At 51.8% G+C, this 27273-nt stretch overlaps 1 protein-coding gene across 1 annotated transcript in view; it reads left to right on the forward strand.

Annotated features, from left to right (window-relative positions):
- EFHD1 (EF-hand domain family member D1) overlaps positions 1–27273 on the forward strand; it is a 40645-nt gene that overhangs the window by 587 nt on the left and 12785 nt on the right. Inside the window, exon 2 of the mRNA XM_081242167.1 lies at positions 22748–22895. Coding sequence (XP_081098293.1) covers positions 22748–22895 — 148 coding nt within the window. The remainder of the gene's footprint in view (positions 1–22747; positions 22896–27273) is intronic.

Consider the following 27273-nt stretch of genomic DNA (forward strand, 5'->3'; position numbering starts at 1 on the left):
GCGCGCCCCGACCGATCCCGGCGCGGTGGAGGGGGGGGATCCAGCGGGGCTGGGACACCTAGAGCAGGAGCCGCCGTTCTCCGTGACCCAGGTCAGAAGTTCCCCTCGGGCAGCCGAGCCCGAGTCCGGGGCTCCCGGGTCCGGACGGCGGGTCCCGCCCCCTCTGCGGGCCGGCTCCGAGATTTGCCCAGGGCGCAACTTCTAGGAAACGGAGACGCGCCGCGCCTCACCTGCCAACTTTAACTTTATCTCCCGAGGGAGAAATTAGCCTCGTTGTCCTTTATCTTTTAAAACAAAGGAGGAAAGTTATCCTTGGCTGCCGCGCGGGGTTTGATGTACCAACAGAGACTGAGAACGGGGAGTTTGTTAAACTCTTCACGAAAGATCAGGACGTTCCTGGAACGAGCACGTTCAGGGAGCCTCTTGGGAGCGTCGCCTTGGCTGTTTTCCCCCTTCTTGCCTCTTGGGCAGGAGGCGCCCTTCCGGAACCGGGCAAGGCAGGTGGCAGCTGGTCCGGCGGGGGCTCATTCCGGCCCTGCCGTGTCAGCCCCATCGGGCGGTGGAGGCAGCGTAGAGAGACCCCCGGTAGTCGGCCTCGTAGCTTGGCAGCTCCCTGGGCCTCAGTTTCTTCATCTGGAGAGTGGGGGAAGTAATCGTCCCTGCCTTTTAAGGCCATAAAGTATTTTGCACACCGTAAGCTCCTAACTGAGCTATTAATATTAGTTCCAGAATTGGGCCAAGACCGGAAAAATGCCTGGGGGAGCGGAGGCCGCCGGCCAGGTCATGCTTGGGGCGGTTTAAAATGCGCTTGGAATGTGTTTGTCCTCCCGCGTGGAGGTTCTATTTAAAGGCGCTCTGGCCGGCGCTGTGTGGCAGGAGCCTGGGCCCCTTCCTGAGGCTGGGCTGTTGTCCAGCCCCAGCCCCTGCGCGGAGGTCAGCAGAGGCTGGTACCCGGAGCCTCCGCATCTTCTCCGCTTCCCTGACACCCTGAGTTCCGCGTCCCTGGCTTCCAGGCACTGATCTCTGGTGTTAACACCCGATAGGTATAATTTGGGCCATTAAGGAAGGCTGAGTTGAGGCAAAAGAATGCACTGGGGCAGAGACAGAAAAGTGAATGGTGCGTCACAGCCCCTTTGATTTATTTGGGGTTATGCATTTCCTGGCATTCTGCTCCCTTTCTGACTGCTCCCAGGTCCCAGCACTTCCTCCCAGTCCAGCTGGCTTCAGAGGGCACATCTTGGGGACCTTCTTCTTCCAATCACTGTGGGGTGATTCAGATTTCTTTCATTTGTTTTTATTACTGTTATTTTTTTCTGCAGAACAATCTTTGAAAGGATGTTTGTTTGTTTGTTTGTTGGCTGCCTAAGAGTAATAAAGGGAGTCCACACAATCAGAGGGGCTTGGGAGACCAAGCAAGGTGGCGCGTTGGTGAGGAAACAGATACCGGAAGAGGGTCAAGCTAAAGGGAAGCCAGTGTGTGGTCTGGGGTCCCACAGAGCTGGCAGTCCAGCCTGAGCACAAGACTTCTTCCTCCAGAGCTACTGTGTCAGTCACAAGTCTAGGTTGGGTTTTCTGTCACTTGCAACCAAAATTGGCATAAACAAAAAAGGGATTAATGGGTTCATAAAACTAAAAAAGGACTGGTGTCAGGTATGACTGGATCAGGGAGCTCCAATGATGTCATCAGAGCTTAATTTCTTTTTCTTAAGCCAGCTTCCTCTCTGTGTTGTCCCCATTCTCAGGTGGCTTATCCCTGGTGGTGGCAGTGTGGCCACAGCAACTCCAGCAAGTCCAGTGGGAAGAGTAACCACAGCAAAGACCTTACTGTGTGTGTGTCTTTTGTAGCTTTACTATTGCTTCTTATTGGCTCTGAACCAATTGCTGTGGCCAGAGCAGCCCGTTGCTCTGGTTGGCCAGGCCTGAGCCACGTGCCCTACCCCTGCGGAGACTAGCAGGGGGACTGGCAGTGGGGCTCTTGCTGAGGAGGGGGGATTTGCGCTGCTCACTGTGAAGGTCTTTCACAGCTCCATCCCGGACCTGACTGTGGGCAGACTCAGCCCTTCAGCCTCCAGTGTCCTGAGGCAGGACTGGCAGCTCCGGTCATCAGGCATTGGCATCTGAGGCACGAGTAATTGCAAAGAAACCTTCCTGGGGATTTCCCCCCATGTCCTAGAAGGCAGGGGAGGCAAGACTGCTCCAGTTAGAGTCGGCCAAGTGGTGGCTGGAGACACCAGTGTGGCAGGAGGAGCCTCACAGGCATAGGGTCAGACAGGGCCTAGGACCTGTGACCCTGGGCAAGCTACATGGTCCCTCGAAGCCTTAGTTTCTTGCTGGTAAGAGTACCACCTTCCCATGAAGGCCAGGTAGCTGCTGTGACTGCCAGGGACAGGGGCCACTCGGGGAATGATATTTCCCCCAACAGTGGTTTGGAAAGGCACCCCCCACCCCTTAAACCTAGTATCAAGACCCAATTATCTTGGGACTTCCCTGGTGGGCCAGTGGTTGAGATGCTGCGCTTCCACTGCAGGGGACACAGGTTCCATCCCTGGTCAGGGAACTAAGGTCCCACATGCTATACAATGCGGCCAAAAAAAAAAAAGAGACCCAATTACCCATCATGAGTTTGAGGAAGGTGGGGCTATAGCCCCCTCATTCCAGGGTCATTAGCTGTGATCAAGGGCAAGTTGCTTAACCACTTCTGTCTTTTCATCTGTAAAACGGGGGCAACCCTTTCTTTCAAGGGTTTGGTGAGAACTGAGTGAGAGGAGGGGGTGGCCAGTGCCAAGTCAGCATGTGACGTGGAACAGGGGCCTTTTGCTGAAGGCTGTCCCCCCTCCACCTTGGCTCCAGGCTTATGTCCATGTTTAGAACGCTTCCCGCCCTGCCGTGCCTTCAGGCTGCCCTGCTACCCACACCCGGTCCCCCCCCCCCCCCCCGTGAGCTTCCAGACTCAGCCTCCTCCAGCTGAGCCCGATGGGGTTCCCCTCAGGTGTTTCCACCCAGTTTCCTCACCTGGGAGGCAGCTGAAACTTTGCTCTCCCCACCCCACCAGGGTCAGGGACTCCCCAGTCTGGGAGATTTTGTCACTTGGACATCTCTGACACAGCTCCGGTTTTAGTCCTCATCCATCCTCGGTGCTTGGCACGTGGCGGTGACTCTAGTTGATGGACAAACCCCTCATCTCATGGAGGGCCCCTTATGGTTGCTAAGTCAGGCCAGCCCCCCTGCTACCCCCGGTCTCTCTGCCATCCTGCTACCCTGAGCTCCCTCCAGGCGGCCAGCTGGCTCCAGGACCCTCTCTGCCGATCTCGCCAGCCCTGGGGGCTGCCTGCACCCACTGCCCTTGCTCAGGCTGCGGTAGGCTGTGGGCCCCCTCCTACCTGGGAAGGCTGCTGTGGGGCTTGGGATTTAGGGATTTGCCACCCGTTGACCTGGCAGTACCACCTGTCCTGTAGCTGGCCCTCCGCAGCTGATGAGCTGATGAGGTCCCAGCTTTGCTCACAGCCCAGCCCAGCTTTTCTGCTGGCCCTCTTTCATATTTTCCTGTTCCTGTTGTCCTACTTGACTTTTTTAAAAAAATGGCATGACTTTAAAAAAAATTTTTAAAAACCCCAAAACTACATCTGGGTAGGTCCTCTTGAAAGCCTAATTTTTGCTCACATCCCCATCCCCATGCGCACTCTTGCATCGAACCTTTTCTGCACATGCTTTGGCCACTCTCTGAGGGCTGGGCAAGCGGATCCCTTTGCCTCTTCTTCCTGGAGAAGCCCTGGGCATGCCCACCCCTCCCCGACTCGTCTCCCTGCCCTGTGGGTGTGTCACTCCGCCATCACCCTGTCCAGTCAGCAGCTGCTCATTGCCACACATATGCCCCCAACTGAAATGTGTCTTTTTCTTTTTCCTTTGGTTTTTATGCATAAATTAAAAAAAATCATGTGAAAAATCTCAACTTGTTTTTCATGCTTTCCACATTCTATCCATTGCAGAAGCAGTGTTGTGAGGCTGTTAAGAGCGTGAACTTGGACCCGGGCTTCCTGGGTTCAGACACCAACTCTACCACTTGCTACTTGGAAGGTTACTTTGGGCAGGTTACTACTGAAAAGCTCTGTGCCTCGGTTTCCCCTTTTGTCAAGTGGGGATAGAGAAGTACCTGCCTTGTGAGTTTATTGTGGGGATTAAATAAATTCATGTATATGAAGCAGTTAGCTCAATGCTTGGCCCATGGTGAGGCCAGTAAGTTTCAGGCACTAATTTTCACAGCCATAATTTTGGTGGATGTGCAAATTGTGTGTTGTCCTTTTTGTTAAATAATTTACAAACACTTTGCAACGTCTGATTTCTCCTTTGAAGTTGATTTCACCTGCAGCTTGAGCTGTGGAGTGGGGACGTGGCCGCTTGGTGGGTAATTGCTCCCCCTGGGACTGCCCCCAGGGCTCTGTTGAGGGGACTTATTCGTTCTACTTCTGGGTGAGTGGATGAGTGTCCTAGGGCTGCTGTAATAAGGACCACAAGCTGGTGAATTAAAACAAGAGAAATGTATTCTCTTACCATTCTGGAGGCTAGAATCTGAAATCAAGGTGTCAGAAGGGCCATGCTCGCTCCCAAGCCTCTAGGGAAGAACCCTTCCATGCCTCTTCTAGCTTCTGATGGTTGCCAGCAATTCTTGGCATCCCTGGCTTACAGACGCATCACCCTGTCTTGATAGTCACATGGTGTTCTCCCTGTGTGTGTGTGTCTTTACATGGCCTTCTTGTAAAGACACTAGTCCTTGGATTTAGGGCCCACCCTAATCCAGTATGACTTCTTTTTTTTGGCCACGCTGCGTGGCTTGCAGGATCTTAGTTCCCTCACCAGGGATTGAACCCGGGCCACGGCAGTGAAAATGCTGAGTCCTGACCACTAGACCGCCAGGGAATTCCACAGAATGACATCATTTTAATTCAATTTATTATATCTGCAAAGATCTTATTTCCCAATAGGTCACATTCTGAAGTTCTAGATAACTGTGAATTTTTTTTTTGGGGGGGACCCTCTTCAACCCATTACTGCCCCTGGGCAGAGGTGCTCTGTCTATGTGCATCATGACATGTCAGAGTCTTAACCACTTTAGATTGTTTAGGTGATTTAGGAGGTCTGAGATGTAACCAAAGCCAGAATGATTCCTACCCTCAACAGAAGGGGGATCAGTCTTCTCAAAGCCTAACCCTATTTCAAATGGAGTTGCCATCTAACTACAGAAAACAATACCAATAGAAAACCCCCAACTTGTGCCAGGAGTGCACTTACTTTCAGCAAGAATTTCGCTTTTAATCCGTTTCTAGATCCAGATTCTGATGTCGCCTTAGAGTTCACTCAGAACCTGACTTGACCGGAACAAAGTACGCCTGTTCTTTTTGTCCGGGGCTATATAGATTCATGCAGACACTGCAAAACGTGCTTTGATCTTTTAAAGTTGATTTTCCTATTTAAAAGTATTTCACTTAGGGATCTCTTACATTTTCAAGGTTTAAAAAACCCTGGATCCTTTCCAACCTGTGAACACATCAGCTTCTTGGAGCGGGGGTCATTTATTTGCCTTTGTATTGTTGGGACCTACTACAAATGAGCCTGGTGTGTTGTAGAAGAGAGAGAATTTTCTAATGAGTGTGGGAAGCCAGAGGCGTCACCAGCCCCGCCAGAGAAAGTTCCCTCTCCGTTTCCAAGAGTGTTACTGGATAGGCTGGGCCAAGAGAATAGTGGCCTGATTTTAAACGAAGAGTGAGAAGGCCCCGAAGAAACTGACTCTACAGTGTGTGTCCAGGGCTGTAATACGAGCTGGTGGAGCAGTGAAGGTTAGACAGGAAATTTTAATTACCTTGGGCTTATCCAGAGGCCCCTTTCAAAGGGAGGTAATGAGGGCAGCCACTTAAGGGTGGACCCAAATACAGCATCTTAAAATGCAGCTGTGATGTTCTTGCAACATACTAAAAGCTTGTGTTTCAATGCCCCAGAGAGAGGGTGGGGAGAGGAGCCTTTGGCTGTGGGAAAGTTGTCTTTTTTTTTTTTTTTTTTTTCTTTTTGCGGTATGCGGGCCTCTCACTGTTGTGGCCTCTCCCGTTGCGGAGCACAGGCTCCGGACGCGCAGGCCCAGAGGCCATGGCTCACGGGCCCAGCCGCTCCGCGGCATATGGGATCCTCCCAGACCGGGGCACGAACCCGTATCCCCTGCATCGGCAGGCGGACTCTCAACCACTGCGCCACCAGGGAGGCCCGGAAAGTTGTCTTTTTATCAGAATCGGAAATGATGACATCATGGACGCCCTGCCAGGACGTGACTCCCCATCACTGCTGAACCCCGAAAAGGCAGGGCTGCCCCGGAACTCTTCATTTCTCATCTCCCCCACCCCCAGTTTCTTTTTCTCCTCCCTAGACTTTTCTCTAAGGGAGGGAGGAAGGGGTGTGGACTTGGGGGGCTGGGAATTTGCCAAAGGGGTGAAGGGAGCCCCATTAAGGAGGTTTACTGGGGAGGTGAATCTTTATCTGTATCTTTTGAGCGAATTGCCTTATACACAGGGAAAGGTGGATGGAAATAACTGGAAGTTAGTTAAGTGATTTTTTTTCCCCCTTAGAGAAGGGCGAGGGCTTCTGACTCTCCTGATTGTGTCTTTAGTGCACGGTGATCCACCTTAGAGTCGAACTTCCCTCACCTGCACTGGATTTTGCACATTTTGCACATTTGACTGTTCTGCTTGAAGGTGGGGCAGGAGAACCCAGGGCTTGTCTGAATTCCTGGCGGGCAGTCAGCCAGAACCCAGGCCGGCTTCTGTTTGGGCCTTGGTCTCCGGCAGAAAGACGCTGTAACCGGGAACTATTTCTTAGAGAGGTTTAAGCACTGGTTTTCTTTGCCCAGAGTGTGATGTCGGGGCAGCTGGAAGGAGGTGCCCCTGTTTCTGGCAGTTTTATCTTTGCAGAGAGTTCCATTTCTCCTCATTCCTTGTTCCTCACCTCCTTTCTCTGGGAAGCCTCCTCCACCCTCCTTATTACAGAGCATCACATTTTGTGAGAATTCGAGCGACTTATTAAAATCTTACGTAACGCCAAAAAAAAAAAAGTTCTTTTTCCTTTCTCTCTTGCAAAATTAGTTAAGTGCCTAGTTTCAAAGTGTTAAGGTCCAGGGGACTCTAACTTTATTTATACTCTTAGCCCTGTGATACCTCCCCACCCACCAGACTAACTAGTAAATAGAAATACCATCTTCCATTGAATTTGGGGGACTTGGTGGACACGGGCTACATCATGTGTGGTTTCACGGCGTGGCTGAACCAGTGATCTCTAAGGATGTGTCGAATGAATCAGGTCTCAGGCTCTGGAGCTAGTGGCTGCCAGGCCTGTCCGTGACTTGGGGAAGAGATACTCAGTGTAGGATCCCAGCACACACGCTAGGTTTTGCACAGCTTGCTATTATTAGCTTCCTGCTTCATGAATATCTATGTATCAGGTGCACTCTTGCAGGCTCACATTCTGCAGCCTCCCCCTGCTTCTGTGTCCCTTCAGTGTTGGTGATTGAAGGGCTCCCCTGGTCCTAAATGCTAGATGGTCCTTGGAAGGCCTACATACAGGGATATCTGAGTTGTTGGAGCGTGGACTGTGCCATCCTGCAGGATGAAACTCTACCTGTGCTCTATGGCCTGCCAAGACACAGACCCAAGTCCCGCACTGAATCCTTCTTTGGTTCCAAGGCTGCACGGACCTTCTGTGACCCCTTTCCCAGTGCTCCCACCCCTGGGCTCCCATGGCCAGCACTGTCTGTACATTTGCTAATGTCTGCTCCTATGATACCATAATGATGTTAATGATTAGCCTCTTTCTCACCTGCTGTCTATGAGCTATTCATTCATTCATTCATTTTTTTCATTCATTCAGTGAAGCACATGCCAGGTACTGGTAATATACAGATTGATCTGGAGGGGTTTCTGCCCTCGAGAAGCTCTATGAACTCTGAACAATGGGCTGGATTTAACATGATGCTGCTTGACAGGGAAGGATGCAAATCCTGGAAAAGCCATCCACCACCCATGTATAAGAAACCCCGGGTAGCCTAGCAGACACTGTGAAGATGCTGCATTCAGGGCAGGGGGTCGTGGTCTTTCTGGACAAAGCCAGGGAGGAGCAGCCAGCCAGGACTGGGAAGGGGTTCAGGCCCTCGATGGATCAAAGGCCTTGGGGCCGAGGCTCTTGGAGCCAGAGGATGGGGGCTGAGAGTTTGAAGTCTGGTGGGGATCTGCTCGACCTCAGGGGGCAGAAGGTGGGTAATGAGGGTTCAGTGAAAGGACGCCACGGCCTTGGCTCAGCGCAGAGAAGAAAGAACTTTCTCGTGGTTGGAGTTGTTGAGAAATAAAAAGAGTAGTCTCAAAGGTGGTAAGCCCCTTTCTCCGGAGTTCCATTGGAAGGTGTGGTCTGTCTTCGTGGAGTGAGAGTTTTGCAGCAGGGAAGGGTTGGGAGGCTCTTGGAAGGCTGGGGGATAGGCTGTACGACGACGGTCAGAGTTCCTTCTGGGCCAGGGTTGGGCCAGCTTGGTCCGTAAAGGGCCAGGTAGTAAATCTATTTTGGCCTTGTGGGCCCTAGGGTCTCTGTTGCCACTGCTCAACTCTGCCACTGTGACCGAAAGTAGCTGCAGACAATACATCAAGGAACCTAAACTAACTGGCATGGCTGTGTCCAGATAAGACTCGGTGAGCAGAATTTGCCTGCAGGCTATAGTTTGCCGGCCCCTATTCTAGGCAACTGCTTTGGAATCTTCTGAATCCTGAGCCCTGTGAGTTGTCGGTGGTCTTGCTCGTCCCTTTCCTCACTTCTCGGCCTTTCTCCCTGTCAGTGGCCTGTGGTTTCACTGGTTGGGGCAGACCTGGAGCCCCCAGGGGAAAAAGAGGCAGAAGCAGAAGTGGACGGCAGAGTGATCCCAGAGCTCTAGGACCCCAGAGCTGCTTCTGGAAGATTATTGCTGGAGTAGGAGCAATATGTGTATCTGCTTCTCCTGCCACCTAAGAGGGCCGGGCAGCTGGTGCCTTGCAGCTGGGATCCCTGGGTGACATTCTGCACCCTGGAAGGGCTGCCTTGGTGTTACTTCCTCTGAGAGGTGGTCCAAGGTGTGTTTGAGCCGGGCTGTGGTCAGGAAGGGCTTAGGGACTTCCCTGGCGGTCCAGTGGTTAGGACTCTGTGCTTCCATTACAGAGGGCACGGGTTCGATCCTTGGCCTGGGAACTAAGCTTCGTGGTGCGGCCAAAACAACAACAACAACAACAACCAGAACAACAAAACACAAAGAACAAAAGCCCTCCAGATGTAAAGGAAAACGAAAACTAACTTGGTTGCACAGAGACCTTGGCCTTGGGTGGCTGCCTCCTTGAGCCCCGTGGTTAAAGCAGGTGTTCTTCATCTCAAGTCTTTGGACCACCCCCCCCTTCTCCCTAGCCCCCCTTCCAACCTCCCTTATTCCCTCTATCATCATGAGTTGAGTGCCTCTGATTCCCTCTCCTTTTAGAAGGGTCTCCAGGTGGAGAGGCGGGAGTGCACGTGGCCAGCGCCATCTTTGGTGCGTGTCACCTGCACTGATGGCTCTCGTTCCTTTCAGTGCCTGCCTGATGTTCTGCTGCTAACGGCCCTTCTCTCAGTGTGGAGCCCTTTGTACAAGTCGTGGGTGGGTAGGTGTGTGTGTTGGAGGGTGTCCAGGCCTGGTTTTATTTTCTTTCAGTCTCCGCCTAGCTGCCCCCCGTGTTGCTGAATGAAGGTAAATTCTTTGATTTTGGAGGTGAGGACTGGGTGGTCTGTCTCCACACAAGGCTGCCTCTGGCTGACACTATGTCCTTAGCAGTCTGCCAGCTCAGATCGGGTTCGCAGGAAGTAGAAGGATGTCGTTCAGGACTTATAAACGGTCACATGCCTGAGGCCGGCCCTGCTGCCCTTTCCTGGTCAGAATGGCAAGGGACCCCAGGGCTGCAGTTGATCCTAGCCTTGGGATTAGGCAGCTCCCGGGGACCCCCAGCCCCACCTGGCAATTCTCACTGAACACTGTGCCTGGGACCGTGGTCCCTGGTCATCAACCCTCTCCCAACAAGATCTGGCTGCTGACAGGCTCAGCTCTGCGCCCGCAGGGACATGGTGAGCTCTGTCACAGCCTTGGAGAGGTGCTGGCCGCTGATCCTGTGCAGCTCTGTCCATCTTGGCCTCAGTGACAGGGTCTCTGTCCCCTCCCTAAATGGTTCATACTCCCCCCACCCTTTCCTACAAGGGCCAACTTCATTGAGCACAGCCACTGCTTACAGAGCACCTACTGTGTGCAGGCACTGTTCTTGGCATTTACACATCGTAAGCACTATGAGATGGGTGCTTATATCATCCCTCATTTTACAGATGGGGACCGTGGGACGAAGTTCAGACTCTTCACGCTGACCCTCAAGGCCGGTCACAACTGGCTACTGCATTCTTCTCTCTCGCTGGTTGCCCCAGCCTGACCCCATTCTTGCTGGGCTGTTGCCTCTCCACCGTCTCTCTCCCATAACCCCCAATTTCCAATCTGTCCATTATTGTTGATTCTTAGGAGGTTCCCCTCTCCCTCCTCCCAGGTGTTTGCCCTGGGAAAGCAGGGTCCGCTCTTTAAGGTTGATTGTGGCTGACTTCTTTCTTCCTTCAGTCCCCAGGGCTGGACCCAGGGCCACAGGCAAGACAGGGGATCCTTGACCTCTGTAGAGGGGCCTGAACTCTGCTTCTGGAGCTGCCCTGAGGCCCTAATTACGGCCCCAGTGGAGGAGCTTCCCAGCTCCCAGGGCTGTCAGGAATAGGAGCCTTCGGTGGGGTTGTGTAGTCCCCTCCGGCAGTGCCAACAACCACGTGACACAGGGCACATGCCTGTAAGTGAGATGCGGAAAAAGGAAAGTGACCACCTTCTCAGGTTGTCCCCAAGATCGCGTGACCACTTGGTGTGCAGTCGCAGCCTTAACTAGGTCACTCCAGGTCCAGCCCCAGGTTCTTTCCACTGAGGGAGCTGCAGGTCCAGGCCCCTAGCAGGGCTGCTGGATTTAAGGTGGTGCCAGCCCAGAGGAAGGACACTGGAAAGGGGCCCCCGGCAGGGTAGCTGTGGGTGGAGGCTCTGAAGACCCAGAGGCTGGCAGCCCAGGTGCTTTTCCTTTCTATGTGGAGGGATGGCTGAGTCCCCCCCACAGTCCAGTTCCACTGGGCCTGTAGCCCCTGACCTCCCCCTCCCTCAGGGCCTCTCCCTGGCCATTTCCCTCCCTGGCTGCTGGGCTTGGGAGTCGAGGGAGTGTGGGTCACTACCGGGGCTGCACCAGGCCTGACTGGGTCTGGGGGTGGAAACCCTGGATTGTTTGGGGGCACCCGGCCCCCGAGATCCACAGGGCTCCTGGGGATTCCCAGGCAAACTAGGTTTCCAGAGGCACCTCTGGCCCAGTTTCCCAGCCCGTCAGGCCTTTTATAGGAGGTGTGGGGAACCAAGGGGAGACACCCCATTACTACAGCAAAGAACCACCGTTGCTCATTTCGACACCCCTGATCAGAAGAGCCGTTGTGGCCTCCCCATCGCCTCCATCAGGGTGTGCGCAGGGCGGGCGTCCCCTGGGATGCCCTTCTCCTCCTCCTTCCTGGATGGATAGCTGGTAACTCTGAATTCCCAGATCCACTTTCTCCATTCCCTGTTCCCAAGTGAGTCCCCAGCCGCCTGTACTTATCCAAACCCAGCAAAGGTGCCCCGATTTCAAAAGGACCAAGGGGAGACCCCAGGATTAGGGTCCTTCTCTTAATGAGCCAAAACTAAAAAAGTGAGCCCTTACTGATGAGCTTATGGATAAGCTGAGAGTTTATCTGTCTTCCTGTAATCTTGGCAGCAACTGGACAAAGCCCAGAGAGTAACTCGCCCCAGGACACACAGCACAGGATGTCACCGGGGCCTTGAACCAGGGCAGTCTGACCCCAGGAGCACACTGCCAGCCCCTGCTGCCTTCCACCTTCCTCAGGAGGAGTCCAGCAAGGCTCCAATAGACTGAATTGTTCCCTGCTACATTTGCCAGGTCAAAAGCTTTCCAAGGCTTGTCCTTCTCTACCTGGTCACTCGTGGGTTCTTGGCATCTGTGCCCTCAGTGTGGCTGAAGCACTTAGCACTCCTGGCCTATTAACTGGTTGCCACTGGCACGTTCCTTTGCAGGGTGGTCACGGGGGCTGGCTTGCTTTGTTTCCACGCTGGGCTGCTGGCATCAGTGGGAGAGTCTGCGTGGAGCTGAAACCTCCCAATCTGAGGTCTTTTGCACTACTGGGCTACGGCAGCCAGTCTGAGAGCGCGAGGCTGGGGGAGCTTGGTGCACACTCTGCTCTCTCTCCTTCTGAATCCGCGTGGGAGTCCCTGGCAGGTTCAGTGCACTCCCGCTGCAGGCATCTGGGACAAAGAGGATGTCCCTGCTCGTCTCAAAAGCCTGGGTAGCAGCTGCCTGACTCTGCATCCCCTCTGCTGTCTTGCGGGGCCCTGAGCACACAGTGGGTGCCCTGTAGGGGTGGGGATGGCCCCTCAGCTCCGCCCTGCCACCTTCCCTTTCTTTATGAACTTCCAGACACCATGTACAGAACTATAGGAGGCTGTGGTTGGGGAGACCCAACTGGTCTCCTGCAGCCTGTAAAGATGTTGGCCTCTTACCTGAAAAAGAAGGCTATTTCCCAGGAGCGAGTCCCCGCAGCACTGGCTGTGCACAGGACAGGTGAAGCTGGCGCTCACCTGCACCCAGGGCCACTCCCAGCTCACCTTCTCTCTCCCTGCATCTCTCCACAGTGAGGACTACTGCATGCCCCCCAACTGCTCACTCCACTCTCCCCCCTACTGACCCCCTAAATCCATCCTGCACATCGAGCTGAGGGGTCTTTCTGAGACAGCCATCTGATGTCACTTCTCTGCTTCACACTCTTTGGGGGTTGCCGCTCTTACCCGTAAGAAGACACAGCTCTCCCAGAATGCCTTGTGGGAGCTGGCCCCCTCCCCCCTTCTGGGACATCCCGGCACCTCTGGACTGCACTGGCGACAGGGGCTCCCTCCCAGGGCTCTGCACGCTCGCTCCTGTTAGAGCCAGCGCTGCCCATGCTCCGGCCTTATCACAGCTCAACTGTATGTACATCTGCCTTCCCGCTGGGACTGGTCTTTGTGCTTTTCTTCTGCTCTGCAGAGGCCCCAGGTAGATGTGAGCCAGGTGACTCAAAGAACCAGGCGTTCATCCCACAAAGGCAGCTGGGAGCAGCCTGATTGGAAATCAGACTCTGGGCTCAAGCTTTTGTACTTAATTCCTCAGAGTCCCCCCTTCCTCGGATCCTGCTTTCTCTTACTTTGCATGCAGTTGTAACACACTTGGAGATGTGGTTTCTCAGTCTGCAGCAAATCAGAAGGAAGGAAGGGAGGGAGGAGGGAGGAGGGGAGGGAGGGAGAAAGAGAGGGAGAGAGGGAGGGAGAGAGGGAGGAAAGAAAGGGAGGGAGAAAGGGAGGGAGAGAGGGAGGAAAGAAAGGGCAGATAATTTGACAGCTAAGGGGGACCCACACAAAAGACCGGAAACCAGGACCTCAGAGGAGGGGCAGGCAGCGAAGCACGGAGGAACAACAGTCCTGTGGGCTCGGGGGACCCTGAGGCTCATCTGGATAGGCACAGGTAGGGACACCCATGGGAGAAGCAGGAAAGCCCCAGGAAGGGCCTGCTCTGGGGATGGTCTGGCACAGTGCCCTTCTCCTACTTGAAAGAGCCTGAGCAACACGGGGAATCTTGTGAAAATGCAGGTTCTGATTCAGCAGGTCTGGGAAGGGACCTGAAATCCTGCACTTGGAATAATCGTGGATGACCGTGATGCTGCTGGTCCGGGGACCACACTTTGAGTGGCTGCCGGAGCCTGCCTGTCTGAAAAGGCAGTGCATGTTTCCCATACAAGGCCTTTCTGGAGAAAAGCCGGTGTGTTCCCATGTTCTGGGTCTCTGAGGTGGAGGCGGTTCCCCCCAACACTAAGAGTAAGGCATTTTCTGGGGCAATCCTCCTGAGAACCCCCCTACCCCCTGGGGATCCCTGGGGAGTTTCTGATGGCTGAGTTTCAGGCAGACAAAGGCTGGCCTGCTTCTTTCTTCCTTGATAGCAGGATTATTCTGGGGAGGTGAAAACCAAGAAAACCCAGGGGCTCTGCACAGTGGAGCTGAGAGCGCAAGCCATTCATGGACCAGCACTGGGCGGACATGGGAAACCAGCCCCTGAGCCCTTGCTCCTGTCTCCTTACTGGCAGGCCTTTGGTGGGGTGAGGATTAGGGGTCACCTGGGCCCCTCTGGCTAGGCCAGGGGCTTTCCCAGGTTCATAGGCACTCAGGGGGGTGGGCCCAGGGTTCAGGGATCTCAGCCCATCCTGCCTCAATCCACCCCATTCCCCTGACCAGTGATGACCCCAATCAGTTGAGTCGGGAAGCCTTTTCAAGTGAGCCCTTGGAAGACAGATGTGATGCTCTCATACAGGACAGGTGGGGCGATGAGAGTCACTCATCAAGGGCTTCCTGGAAATTCAGCCGAAGGGGCCACAGCAGCCTGTGGATTTGGGTTTCCCCCAGAATGCTAAAGATGGTAGAGGCTGTTTGAGGCCAGTGGGTGTGGGCAGCTCTTCAGAGCAGCAGCCCTGGAAGTTGTCTGCTTCCTCTTCACGGCTGCAGACAAGTCCTACTTTTAAATATAGCTCTCTCCCATTGCTTGCTTACTGGGTGCCGGGGACCAGTGCTGGCGTGTTATCTCCTGTTGGCCCCTTTACAGCTCTTCAAGGCACAGACAGCTCAGTTATAGTCAGCCTGCAGTGGGCTCGGCAGCCCATCTCTCCCAAATGAATGGCAGGTCTGGCTTTGCACCCAGGCCTGTGTCTGCAGGACCATGTGCAGTGCTGATGGAACTGGAATCTAACAGATCCTGGAGATTAGGAAGATGAAGGGAATGAGGACATTTTAAAGCAAAAACATGGAAAAAGCTCACCAATCCAGAGGAGGGTTAGAAGGAAGCCCTAGGAAACAAACAAGGATGCAGGGTCTTGGAGTTATGAGTGAGGTTTCTTGTTTTTTGATTCTTTAATATCCTGGATTGCCTTTAATAAGAAAAATCTTGGTTAAAATTTAAATTACAGAAAAAAAACTGGTACAGGGAGCTAAGATGTTGGTAGGGGGAGGAGCCAGGGGCTTAAGGGAGCCCCAGTGAGCCTGAAAGCATTTGAAAGATAGAAAGTACTGGGATGGGGGGAGAGGAGATATTTTTATGGTTTGAAACAGGGGGAGAGCGATGCAGCTTAGGCCAGCTTTGCAGGGAGAAGGAGAGCCCCAGATGAGCCTAGGGCTGGAGCTCCCTCCCCTACTCCCCTGGGGCCTGGTCCCACCCTAGTGGGTGGCTCTGCCAGCTGAGCAGTGCAGGTGGGCCCGACCTGGGCAGGTTCTTCTAGGTGCTGCTCCCTTTCCATGGGGCTGGATTCCAAACTGCAAGGAATGTGATGGAATTTTCGTGGAGGGACTGGAAGCAAAGGAGGTTTCCAGAACGAGGAAAACAAATCCGACTGCATTCATCTCTCCCACGGGCCCAGAAGTTTGGTGTAAGGTCACCATCACAAGATGGCCTTGTCTCAGGGGGTCCTCACACTGCAGTTACTTGAGGAGAGGAGCTCTGAGCAGGTTGAGGGTGAGTGCTTTGCCTCCGGTCCAACCTTGGGGGCCTCTGCTAGGAGTCCTTACCTCCAGCTTCCTTCAAGTGCACCCACGGTGGAATGCGTTGCTGAAGTTGTCCTACAGCTTTCAGAAGGGCCTTTATCCATTTAATACCTTGCTTCCCCAGGACACCTCTCTGCCCCAGCTTTGGCTGGCTTGTCTCTGTCAACCGTCACTGGAGGGGCCACGTTGGCATCCTGTAAGGACTGACCGGCTATCAAGTCTTCCTTCCCCCAAACCTACGTCTGGTGGCTGTGTTGCCCAGCCCTGCGGTCAGGCTGTGGGCTTGGGCATCAAGTGGGGATAACCGGGGCTAACGTTACTGGGCCTAGTGACCTTCGGTTGGTTGACCTAGGTGGGTTGGTTTCTTCGTCGGCCTGACAGTGTGACGTTCCTTAAAGGCATGTTGGAGGGTTAAAGCAGATCAAATCTATTTGAAGGGCTGTGTTGGTGAGATTGTGTCTTCAAATGTTTGTGAGACATTGGTATTCTCTCGGGCAAAAATGAATAAGTTTGCGTATGTGGGCAGCTGGCGATACCGCACTCCGAGACCAGAATCAGAATCTACACACGTACAGGACTCAGCAACATGACTCCTATTATTTCTGCCAAAGTCATCAGATATAAATTGTAAAATGTGTGAATCGCACAGTTAACTAGTGTTCTGTTTGTTGGGACATTGTGTCTGCACTCTATCCATCCCCTGGCTCCCCACTGAGTTAAGGGGCACATAGTATAAGCTTAGTTCATGGTCATTCCTGCCTTCCCTGTTCCAACGTGAAGCCAGGCACCCGCTTGAAAGCCCCAGGTTAGTTCTGATCCACAGCAGTTGGCTTCACTGCACCCCTCAGCTTTCACGACCTGTCAAATGGGGTGACTCATTACCACCTCACAGCACTGCTGAATTAAATCAGGTGATTTAGCACAGTGCCTGGCACTTAGTAAGCACTCAATAAACAGTAAACGCAGCCGGCTGTTATGAATTCTTCATAGGACTGTCATAAAGATAAAGGGTTGGGCTTCCCTAGTGGTGCAGTGGTTGAGAGTCTGCCTGCTGATGCATTGGACGCGGGTTTGTGACCCGGTCCGGGAAGATCCCACGTGCCGCGGAGTGGCTGGGCCCGCGAGCCATGGCCGCTGGGCCTGCGCATCTGGAGCCTGTGCTCCACAACAGGAGAGGCCACAACAGTGAGAGGCCCACGTACAGAAAAAAAAAAAAAAAAAAAAAGATGAAAGGGTTAGTGTATGAGACAATGTGTTGTGAACTGCAAAGCAGGCTAGTTGTAGTTATTAGGGGCTTTGAATCCCACTGTGTGCGCGGAACGCATATGGTAGTCGGATGCTTTCAGAGGAGCAGATGAAACAGTAAGTTGATGAGGGGGACCTGGGAGGTTTCTCCTGCCTGTCTTGCATATGCAGGCCCTGAAGGAAGTGGCTGTGGACAAACCCTCAGAGATGGTCACTTTAAAGAGGGAAAGATGCACTTCTGGATTACAAAGCCCAGTTCCATGGGGAGGGGCGAGGACACCACTAATGTGGTCAATTTATGGTCCTCCCAGGACTTAACTATGGGCTTGGCTGGTGCTTCGGGCAGGAACAAAGGGATGCAGTCCTTGCTGAGTCCCTGGGAGTCGAGGCAGTGGCTGACTCGTGACCCATTTCTTTCCTGCCCTTCTTGCCTTGGAGACATCCCCTGTCAGTCCACACACTGGCTTTATTCCTGTGCCAAACTGGTGCTCCCGGCAGGACGCCTGGCCCTTTCTTTCTTTTTTTTCTTTTTAAAATTTATTTATTCATTTTTGGCTGCGTTGGGTCTTCGTTGCTGTGAGCGGGCTTTCTCTAGTTGTGGAGAGCGGAGGCTACTCGTTTTAAAATTTTTTAAATATATATTTATATTTATTTATTTATTTATTTATTGGCTGTGTTGGGTCTTCGCTGCTGCGCGCGGGCTTTCTCTAGTTGCGGCGAGCAGGGGCTACTCTTCCTTGCCGTGCGCAGGCTTTTCATTGCGGTGGCCTCTCCTGTCGCGGAGCACGGGCTCTAGGTGCACGGGCCTGAGCAGTTGTGTCGCACGGGCTCAGTAGTTGTGGCTCGCGGGCTCTAGAGTGCAGACTCAGCAGCTGTGGCACACGGGCTTAGCTGCTCCGCGACACGTGGGATCTTCCCGGACCAGGGCTCGACCCCACGTCCCTGCATCAGCAGGCGGATTCTTAACCACTGCGCCACCAGGGAAGCCCGGGGGCTACTCTTGGTTGCCGTGTGTGGCCTTATTGCGGTGGCTTCTCTTGTTGCGGACCATGGGCTCTAGGCACACGGGCTTCAGTAGTTGTGGCTCGTGGGCTCAGTAGTTGTGGCTCGCGGGCTCTAGAGCACAGGCTCAGTAGTTGGGGTGCACGGGCTTAGTTGCTCCACGGCATGTGGGATCTTCCTGGACCAGGGCTCGAACCCATGTCCCCCGAGTTGGCAGGCAGATTCTTAACCACTGTGCCACCATGGAAGTCCCCTGGCCCTTTCTTCTGTCTGGGATTTGCCCACTAAGGTGGTGTGCTTTTGCTCCCAGGCACATACTCACCAAAGTGGTCAAACCAAAATTTCCTGCCTGTTGAAAGAAATTGGAATTCCTTTAACCTGTCACCCAGACTTTGCAAAGGCCCTTTCTCACATATTTGTCCTCTTTCTTAGGCCTGGAGAATGTTTCTGGCTTGAGGGCCTAAAAGAAGTTTTCCAACCCTTCCTGACTCTTCTCAGTTAGAACCCCAGAGAAATGCCAGGGATAAGATCTCCGAGCCCCTCTCTGCCATGACCCCATCTTGACTGCCATTTGTGCTGGGGAGGCTGAGCTAGCTGTGTTCCTGCCCCTGCTGGGTGAGGACAAATTCCTGCCTTGTTCCCTGACCTTTTCTTATCTTGCCCCAATTCATCTCCTATTCCTGGGGCCCCCTCCCCTCTCTTTACCCCTGAGCTTTTCAGCTGCTCTCCTCCTCCCTTCACTTTCCTTCCTTTCTTCTCTGCGTTCAGACCCCAAACCTCTGCCTTTGCTCGGAAAGATCCACATCTTGAATGCATCCGCCTTCGTGGCTTCAGTCTCCTCTGCAAACTTCGCAGGAACATGCGCTGTGCGCTGAGCAGCAGGCAGAGGACATTCATTCACAATCTCGGCCTGGAGGGGAACATAGGGGCTGTTTAACGGGCTGCCTTCCTAAGGTAGAATTGCCTGAGGAGCGCTTCCCAAAGTGTTTTCCTTGGAACACTCGATTGCTTAGACGTGCCTCCTCCAGTGGAAAATCCCTGAACACAGAGGACTGTGTGGTTGGATGAGTCTGGGTGCTGTTTCCCTCTGGTAAGTTTCGGACACGTGACCATATGGAAGGCTCTGGAAAGTTCCACACTAAAGAAGCCTGTTTACTTTGACTAGGACTCCCTGTAACAGAGACCGTCCTTCCGGCCTGTTTGTAAGAGCTCTTCTCGCCTCAGGTCTTGTGTTAGCTGTTTTTGCCAGAAAGGTCTTCCTTGTGCTTGGCTAATACCCGTCTCTGTCATGTCCACACACAGAGCCCAGTTCCGGCCGTCACCAGCTTGCTGAGATCCTTTGGGCCTAGATTCTGTCCCAGCTTTGTGTCACCAGCAAATGTGATAGTCAGTGCTCTTCCTAGGTGGCCCTACACCTAACAGGCAAGCCGCTGAATTGTATGGGCCTCTACTACTGTCTGTTGTTCCCCTAGGAGCCTAATAGAGGGGGCTTGCTGACTCTGGTAGAGATAATAGATCAGTCACCGCACTTTTCTGTTGGACCAGCTTGACAACCCTGTTTCAAAAGCAAATGAGCATATGACCTAGCAATTCTACTCTTGGTTATATACCCAAGGGGAATGAAAACAAATGTCCACACAAAAACTTGTATGTGAGTATTCACAGCAGCCTTATTCATCACAGCCATAAGTGGAAACAACACAAACATCTATCAGCAGGTGAATGGATAAACAAAATATGGTCTATTTATACAATAGAATATTATTCAGCAATGAATAAAAAGAATAAAGTACTGATTGACATGTGCTACAAGCTGGGTGAACTTTGAAAACATTATGCTAAGTGAAAGAAGCCAGACACAGAAGGTCGCTTATCGTATGATGCCATTTATATGAAGTGTCCAGAATAGGCAAAACCATAGAGACAGAAAGCAAACTAGTAGTTGCTAGGGGCTGGGGAGAGGGGTATGAGGAACAACTGCTACAGGGCATGGCTTTCTTTTTGGGGTGATGAAAATGTTGAGGAGTTAGATAGTGATGATGGCTGCACAACCTTGCGAATATGCTAAAAATCACTGAGTTGTGCAAGTTTAAAAGAGTGAATTTTATGGTATGTGAATTATATCTCAATAAAGCCGTTATTTTAAAAAGAAGTGGGGGGCCCATGAGCCATGGCAGCTGGGCCTGCGTGTCCGGAACCTGTGCTCCGCAGCGGGAGAGGCCACAGCAGTGAGAGGCCCGCGTACCGAAAAAAAAAAAAAAAAAAAAAGAAGTGGGGACTTGTCTGGGGGTCCAGGGGTTAAGACTCCACACTTCCACTGCAGGGGTCACGGGTTCGATCCCTGGTCGGGGAACTAAGATCCTGCATGCTGTGCGGCGCGGTCAAAAAAAAAAAAAACCAAAAAAAATCTGTAAAAAGAAGTTAAAAACCAAGTGAATGAGGCCAATCCTCGAATCACTTTTAGGGGACCCCTGGCAACCATTGCTTCCTCTTTTAAGTGCCATCCCTTGATAATACCAGATCCTGGACTGGTCCATCTGTGATTCATACACTCTGCCCGCTTCCTGGAAACCACACTGGAACTCCCGTCTTGTCCTTCAGGGTCCTCAGAGCTCACCCACAGGATTCCAGGGGTGTTGTCTGTGTCCTTTAGCATCTCGCAGCAGCGTGATCCTTCCAGGCAGGGAGGGAGTGGGAGCCCAGCGGGAGCGCAGACCTGCTTGAAGGAGGAGGCGTCTGCTGAGGCACAGAGGGCAGACTGGTGCTGCCAGCGGTCAGAGGAGGAAGGGGCAGCTCCCCAGCTCCAGGGGACAGAAAAGGCCACCGAGGAGGGTGGGTGGAGGTGCATTCTGGGTGGGAGGAATGGCATGAGTCGGCCACTGTGGCTGGAGCATGGCACACTGGGGAGTACTGGGCCTCATCTCCAGCATGACCACATGGGGCCTCAAAATACCAGCAGCCCACAGGGTTAGATTTCTGGCTGCCCACAGGCTACATTTCTTGGCGGCTGGCACGGTGGTTCCTAACAATGGTGGTTTCTTTTGTGGAGCTGGGGCTGGGGGGCGATAGACAGTGAGGAAGCCTGTTTTGTTTGTTTGTTCCTGTATTTGATTTTTACGTTTACCATCTTAACCGTGTCAGTGTTGAGAGCAGTGTACGTTCACATTCTTGTGTAACCCTCGCCACCGCCCATCTCCAGGACCTTGTCCTCATCCCAAACTGAAACTCAAACCCGTGAAATAATAACCCCCTCCACCCCCCGCTTCCCCTGGTCCCTGGTAACTACCTTCTGTCTCTATGAATTCTAGATACCTCACATAAGTGGAATTCTGCAGCGGTTGTCCTTTCGCGTCTGGCTTATTTCAACCTTAGCATAAAGGTGACACTGTTCATCCGTGTTGTAGCATGTATTAGAATTTCATTTTTTTTTTTTTTTTTTTTTTTTTTGCTGTACGCGGGCCTCTCACTGCTGTGGCCTCTCCCGTTGCGGAGCACAGGCTCCGGACACACAGGCTCCACGGCCATGGCTCGCGGGCCCAGCCGCTGCGCGGCATGTGGGATCTTCCGGGATAGGGGCACGAACCCGTGTCCCCTGCATCGGCAGGCGGACTCTCAACCACTGCGCCACCAGGGAAGCCCAGAATTTCATTTTTTAAATGGTGAATAATATTCTATTGTGTAAATATATAATATCCCACTGTATGGATATATCTCATTTTGTTTATCTGTTCGTCTGTCAGTGGACACTCGGGGTTGTTTCTGCCTTTGGGCTATTATGAATGGATTTGTTTCTTAAAGCATGATGTTCATACCTGAGCAACAAGTGATCTCTGGGGAGCAGAAAATGGGATGGACTTGACGGGAGAAGAGCCAGCAAGTCTGTGAGGAAGCTCCATAATAGCCCAAGTGTATAGAGAAGGGCGGGGGTGGTGGAGTGACCAGGACAGAAGGCTGAGGAGGGCTCCACGGGGCTGACCAGGCACTCGGGAGTAGAGGGCCGGGCCAGGACCCCTGCCATGGGGAGGCTGGGGTCGTTTCCTGCAGGTGGCTGGGGGTGGGGGGACAGCCAGCAAAGGTGCTGGCCCTGTGTCGAAACTTGGCCAGGAGGGCAGAGCCACCACCCCGCTCATCTGTGACACACAGGTGTGACCGTTCAGACCTGGAGACTAGATTGTGAGCTGGAGGGCAAAGCATGAAACCGCAGTGCTGGGGCCAGGCCTGACTCACAGCCCAGCACCAGGGCGGGAAGCAGTTTCCAGAGACAGGAGACCAGAGGACAAGAGGAGGGGTTGGTGGAACTGGGGGCGGCAGAGACCCAGGGGCCGGTGGCCAAGGGGAGGCTTCCAGAGCAGTCAGTTGCTCCACATAATAGAGTGGGTGCGTGGGGCGCCCTGCAGCAGCTATTCTATAGTCCAGCATCAGGAGGTTCAGTTGATGTTCGTTGACCCAAACTGGGAAAAATCAAGGTAGACGAGCATGTTTTTCATCCTCAAGAAACTTATGGCCTAATTAAGGAGTTGAAAGACATGAGAACACTCCTGCAGTACAAGACCCGCTTTGAATCATATCCCGCAGAGCCCCAGAGGTGTTGGAGGAGAGAGAGGGGGACGCTTCCAATGCAGTGACCCGGGTGGGCACTGCAAGGCAGGAGTCTTTTGAGTTACTTTTCAGTAAATAAGGCCAAAACCATTGCACATTTGGTAGATTAACAAGTGTCCTTTGGTCCTGGCCATGGCCATCCCTCACCAGTGCCCTGCCTTTGACCTACAGGTATGATGCTGGAAGGGATGGCTTCATTGACCTGATGGAGCTGAAGCTGATGATGGAGAAGCTGGGGGCCCCCCAGACCCACCTGGGCCTGAAGAGCATGATCAAGGAGGTGGATGAGGACTTTGATGGCAAACTCAGCTTCCGTGAGGTACCTGCGTCCTGCTGGCCCTGAGCCCCTGGAGGAGGGGGGTGGCCCTGAGAGGACTTGCAGATTTACCATCCCCTGGAGTGCAAATGGCTTTGGCCTCTCTTGAGCGCTGCTTGGATATTTAACCTACAGTTCTGCTTTTTAAAATAAATTTAAGGATCTAGTGAACCACAGTGCTGGCATGAAAAAATGCTCAGCTAGCAGATTGAAAGTCAGTGTGGGTAGAATAACCTCATTTGGGTAAAATGATAAGTACTGAGAAATCTGGAGGGATGTTCACCAAAATAGTCATTGTGGATGTTTGTGGGTGCAAAGTGGTGGTGGTTTTATAATTTTATACTTAAAAAATATATTTAAACTGTTAATTTTATAACAAGCATTTAAAAATAGTAAAAAAAAAAAAAGAAAGAAAGAAAGAAAAAAGAAATTATACAAAGGGTCTAACTCTGTGCCCATGGACCTTCCCCTCCAAACAGGTCCAAGGATGGGTTTTTTTGGTCTTTGAAACCCTGAAATTGTGTTCGTACAAATATCTTCCTAGAAGAGCACATGGAGTCACCTGATCCCCCAGTGGATGAAAACCTCAGCCATTTTTATTTTGGGGAATAAATCTCAAGGCCATTGGGTTTCTTCCATGGCAAGGATGCAGCTCCACAAGGAAGGGAATTCCATGTTTTGTGTGTTTGAGTCTTGCGGAAAGGTTTTTAGATATGTCAGTGACCTGTTATTAGAATAACTTTAGCGACACCATCCAGGCTGAAGGCTTGGACATTAGCCCAGCTGCTGTGGTCTCATTTTCAGTCATGTCTCTTTGGGGGCCCTCAGGAGTTGAGAGAAGAGAGGACTGTTCTTGTCTCCTGGTGTTTAACCTTGGTTATTCCAGAAGGAGTGGAGTGCAGGCATCCTGGTTTCTGAGAGTAAGAACTTTAGCCTAATATTGGTCATCTTTCCAGGCTAGATAGGGCCTTTGGATGCTCTTCCTGGGGGTCTCTGCAGCTGACCTAGCAGCCATGAGTCCCTTCCCCAGCTGGCCTTGCCTCTCACTGCCCACAGATCAACTCCAGAATCTCCCATCTCTTTCTTTCCTGAACTGGCACATATGGAGATGGATCACGAAAACCTGTGTTGGGCATAGCCCTCAGGATAATCTGGTACCAGACTTCTCATTTCAAGGCTAAGGAGCTAGAAGACCAAAAGGGTCAGCACTTGCCTGAAATCAGGTCCCAGCTCAGGGCTGGGCCTGGGTTACAGCCTCCCCCGCATCATTCACCACATTCAACTTCCCAGCTGCCTCTCTGTCTCCCTCGCCTCTCATTTGGTTCCTTTGTATCATTCATACATCGTGCTGGGCATTGGCTCTTTCCAATCTGGGTACCCCTGGAGTATAGAAGGTAAAGGATCATGCCTTGGCGAAGCTTTGGAGGCAAGGTTGGGGAAAGAACTTCCACGGCAAAGTTGTGGCCTCTGGAGAACAGAAATTGAGGGTGCTTAGAAAGTCTGTGCAAGTCAGCAACTGAGCTAAGACAAAATCCCTCTGCCTGTTTTACCCAGGAGCCACCCAAATGTGCCCCTCTCTGCATCCAAGATGCTCAGTTAGCTTTTGGTTAGCTGCTGGCTTGGCCATTTCACCCAGACAGTGGACATCAGAGGCTTGGACATCTCCAAAGGGTTTTGTTGTGGGTCCTCAACCTGCCTACAGGCCTTCAGTGACATTCACATTCAGTCTTTTGTCAGTTCAGAGCCCCACTGTGGCCCCAGCTCTAGGAGTTGTACCCAGAGGTACAGGATTTGGACGTATAGATGCATTTGCCATTAATACTCCACAGTCTAACCTCCTGCTCTTAGTATTTCACTCTGCTGGTTTCTGCACATGCTGTAAGCCACTAGTGGGCCGATGCTGTGTTTGTGTAATGAAAAGAGGCTTACAGCCCAACCTCCATCTTCCACAAAGAGCTGCATAACTGGAGCAAGTTATTTTACTTTTCAGCTTCAGTTTTTCTGTCCTTAAAATAGGGCTGTTAATAGCTTTTGCTCAGGACTGTTTCGAGAACCAAGTTCTCTTTCTATGCATCCATCAGTTAGAACTCTTGGTTGCAAGTGAGGGAAAGAGAATGCTAGCTAATTTAAACAAGAAAAGAACAAACAACTATTGGCTTACATACCTGGGAGATGAAGAAGTGGAAGTGCTTTAGTCACAAGTAATCCAGGGTCTTCCTCTTGCCGTATCTTGAATGTGCTTTTTTCTGTGTCCACCTCATCTTTTCTTTCCAAATAGGGTGTTGTCCCTGGCATATGACAAGATGGCTGCTGGCAGCTCCAGGCTACATTGTCCCAGGGGATAGAGGCCTTCTTTGTCCTAGAGTCCCTACCAGTCTCAGGGGAAGTCTTCTGATTGGCCCTAATAGCGATACATGCCCACCTCCTGGACCAGTCATTGCATCCAGGGTACTGTGATTGGCTAGATCCAGGTCATGTGCCACGAGGCACCATAGTCAACAGCTCCACCATCATCACAGGTGTCCTCATGACCTGGCACTTAGTAGGTGCTTGGTGAGTTTGTATTCCCTTTCTTCTTCTTTGGATTAACTCAACTGAAGTGAGTTACATCTAAATAAAAGCTACTTTCCCCCAACATACAAGGAAATCGATCTTCCTTTTAAACCATTTCTCTTCCAATTATGAAAATATATATGCACACGAGGGGCATTTTAGAAGATGGCATATATGGAACCATTAAAAATGATGATGTATTCAATAGCACAGTGTTTGATGACCATAGAACACATGTTGACAACGTCAAAAGCAGGGACAAAAGCAGATTTCCAAACTGTATATAAAATATAATTGTTTAGGGCTTCCCTGGTGGCGCGGTGGTTGAGAATCCACCTGTCGGTGCAGGGGACACGGGTTCGAGCCCTGGTCCGGGAAGATCCCACATGCCGCGGAGCAACTAGGCCCGTGCGCCACAACTACTGAGCCTGCACCCTAGAGCCCACGAGCCACAACTACTGAAGCCCACGTGCCTAGAGTCTGTGGCTCTGCAACAAGAGAAGCCACCACAATGAGAAGCCCACGCACCGTAACAAAGAGTAGCCTCCGCTCTCCGCAACTAGAGAAAGGCTGCACACAGCAACGAAGACCCAACGCAGCCAAAATAAATAAATAAATATTTTTAAAAAGAAGTAATCATTAAAATAAATTAATTAATTTAAAAAATAAAATATAATTGTTTGCATTTGTGGCTTATGTACGTGTACAGACATGTAGAAGAAGTCAGAAGGATCGACCAGAGTTAGCAGTTCTATGTCCATAATTGTAGGGATCTAGAATCCTATTCCAGACACTCAGAACCTCATTCTCCTTTGGAGGCAGACAGCGAGGACTTAATATCCTCCCCTCTTTTTCTTGTAGTCCTTACTAATTCCATTACACCTGTCTCAAAGAGAATTACTCCAAGACCAGATGTGTGGTAGTTTTGTACAAAGGCTGGATGAGGGGTTTACTAGATTACATGTTAGTACTGAGAACTGTAGGTCCTGTTTTCTCCTCCCACCTTACCCTCTCTGGGGTGGGTCCCTGGCAGCCCTGGCTGTACTGGGTTGCACCCCTGCCTGTTCATGGTTGATTGGACCATGGATGGACCTCTGGCTAGACTAGGTCAGTTGGGTTCCCTATCTGGGAATTTGAAACTGGGGCTGAAGTACTACATGCTGGCCGTGCAGGTGGCTCTTCCCATAAGAATAACTCAATGTGGGGCAGCCATTTTCTCCCACATGGTCCAGACACAAGAGCTCAAGAGGGAATGTTGCCTCCAGTCCTGAGAACATTGCCTCTCCCTGTTCCAGTCCTCTTCCAGGTCACTGTATTTTACCCTTGGGTTTTTGAGACATCCTTTTTGTATAATGAATACCTCCTTTTTACTTAAGCCAACAAGTGTGTTTCTGTCACTTGCCATCTAAGAGCTCTAACTAATGTGGGGAAGTGTTTGCATCATCAGTCAGAGCCATGAAGTTTAAAATTTCCTTAAATTTGGGACTTCCCTGGCGGTCCAGTGGTTAACTCACCTTCCAGTGCAAGGGGTGCAGGTTTGATACCTGGTCGGGGAGATAAGATCCCACATGCCGTGTGGCTAAAAAAATCCAAAACATAAAACAGAAGCAATATTGTAACAGATTCAATAAAGACTAAATTTGGTCCACATCAAAAAAATCTTTTAAAAAATTCAATCAAAAAAATTTCCTTAAATTTATCAGAAGCATTTGACAGCTTGTGTCTGAAACTGCTTTTTAGCTTTGTTAGTTCTCTCTGTTTCTTTGTTTTCTGCTTCTCCTTCCCTCCCCCCTCTTTGCTCAGAGTCACAGCTAGGACACTTTCCAAT

Source organism: Mesoplodon bidens (assembly GCF_964165515.1).
Source record: "Mesoplodon bidens genome assembly, chromosome: 8".
NCBI lineage: Eukaryota > Metazoa > Chordata > Mammalia > Artiodactyla > Ziphiidae > Mesoplodon > Mesoplodon bidens.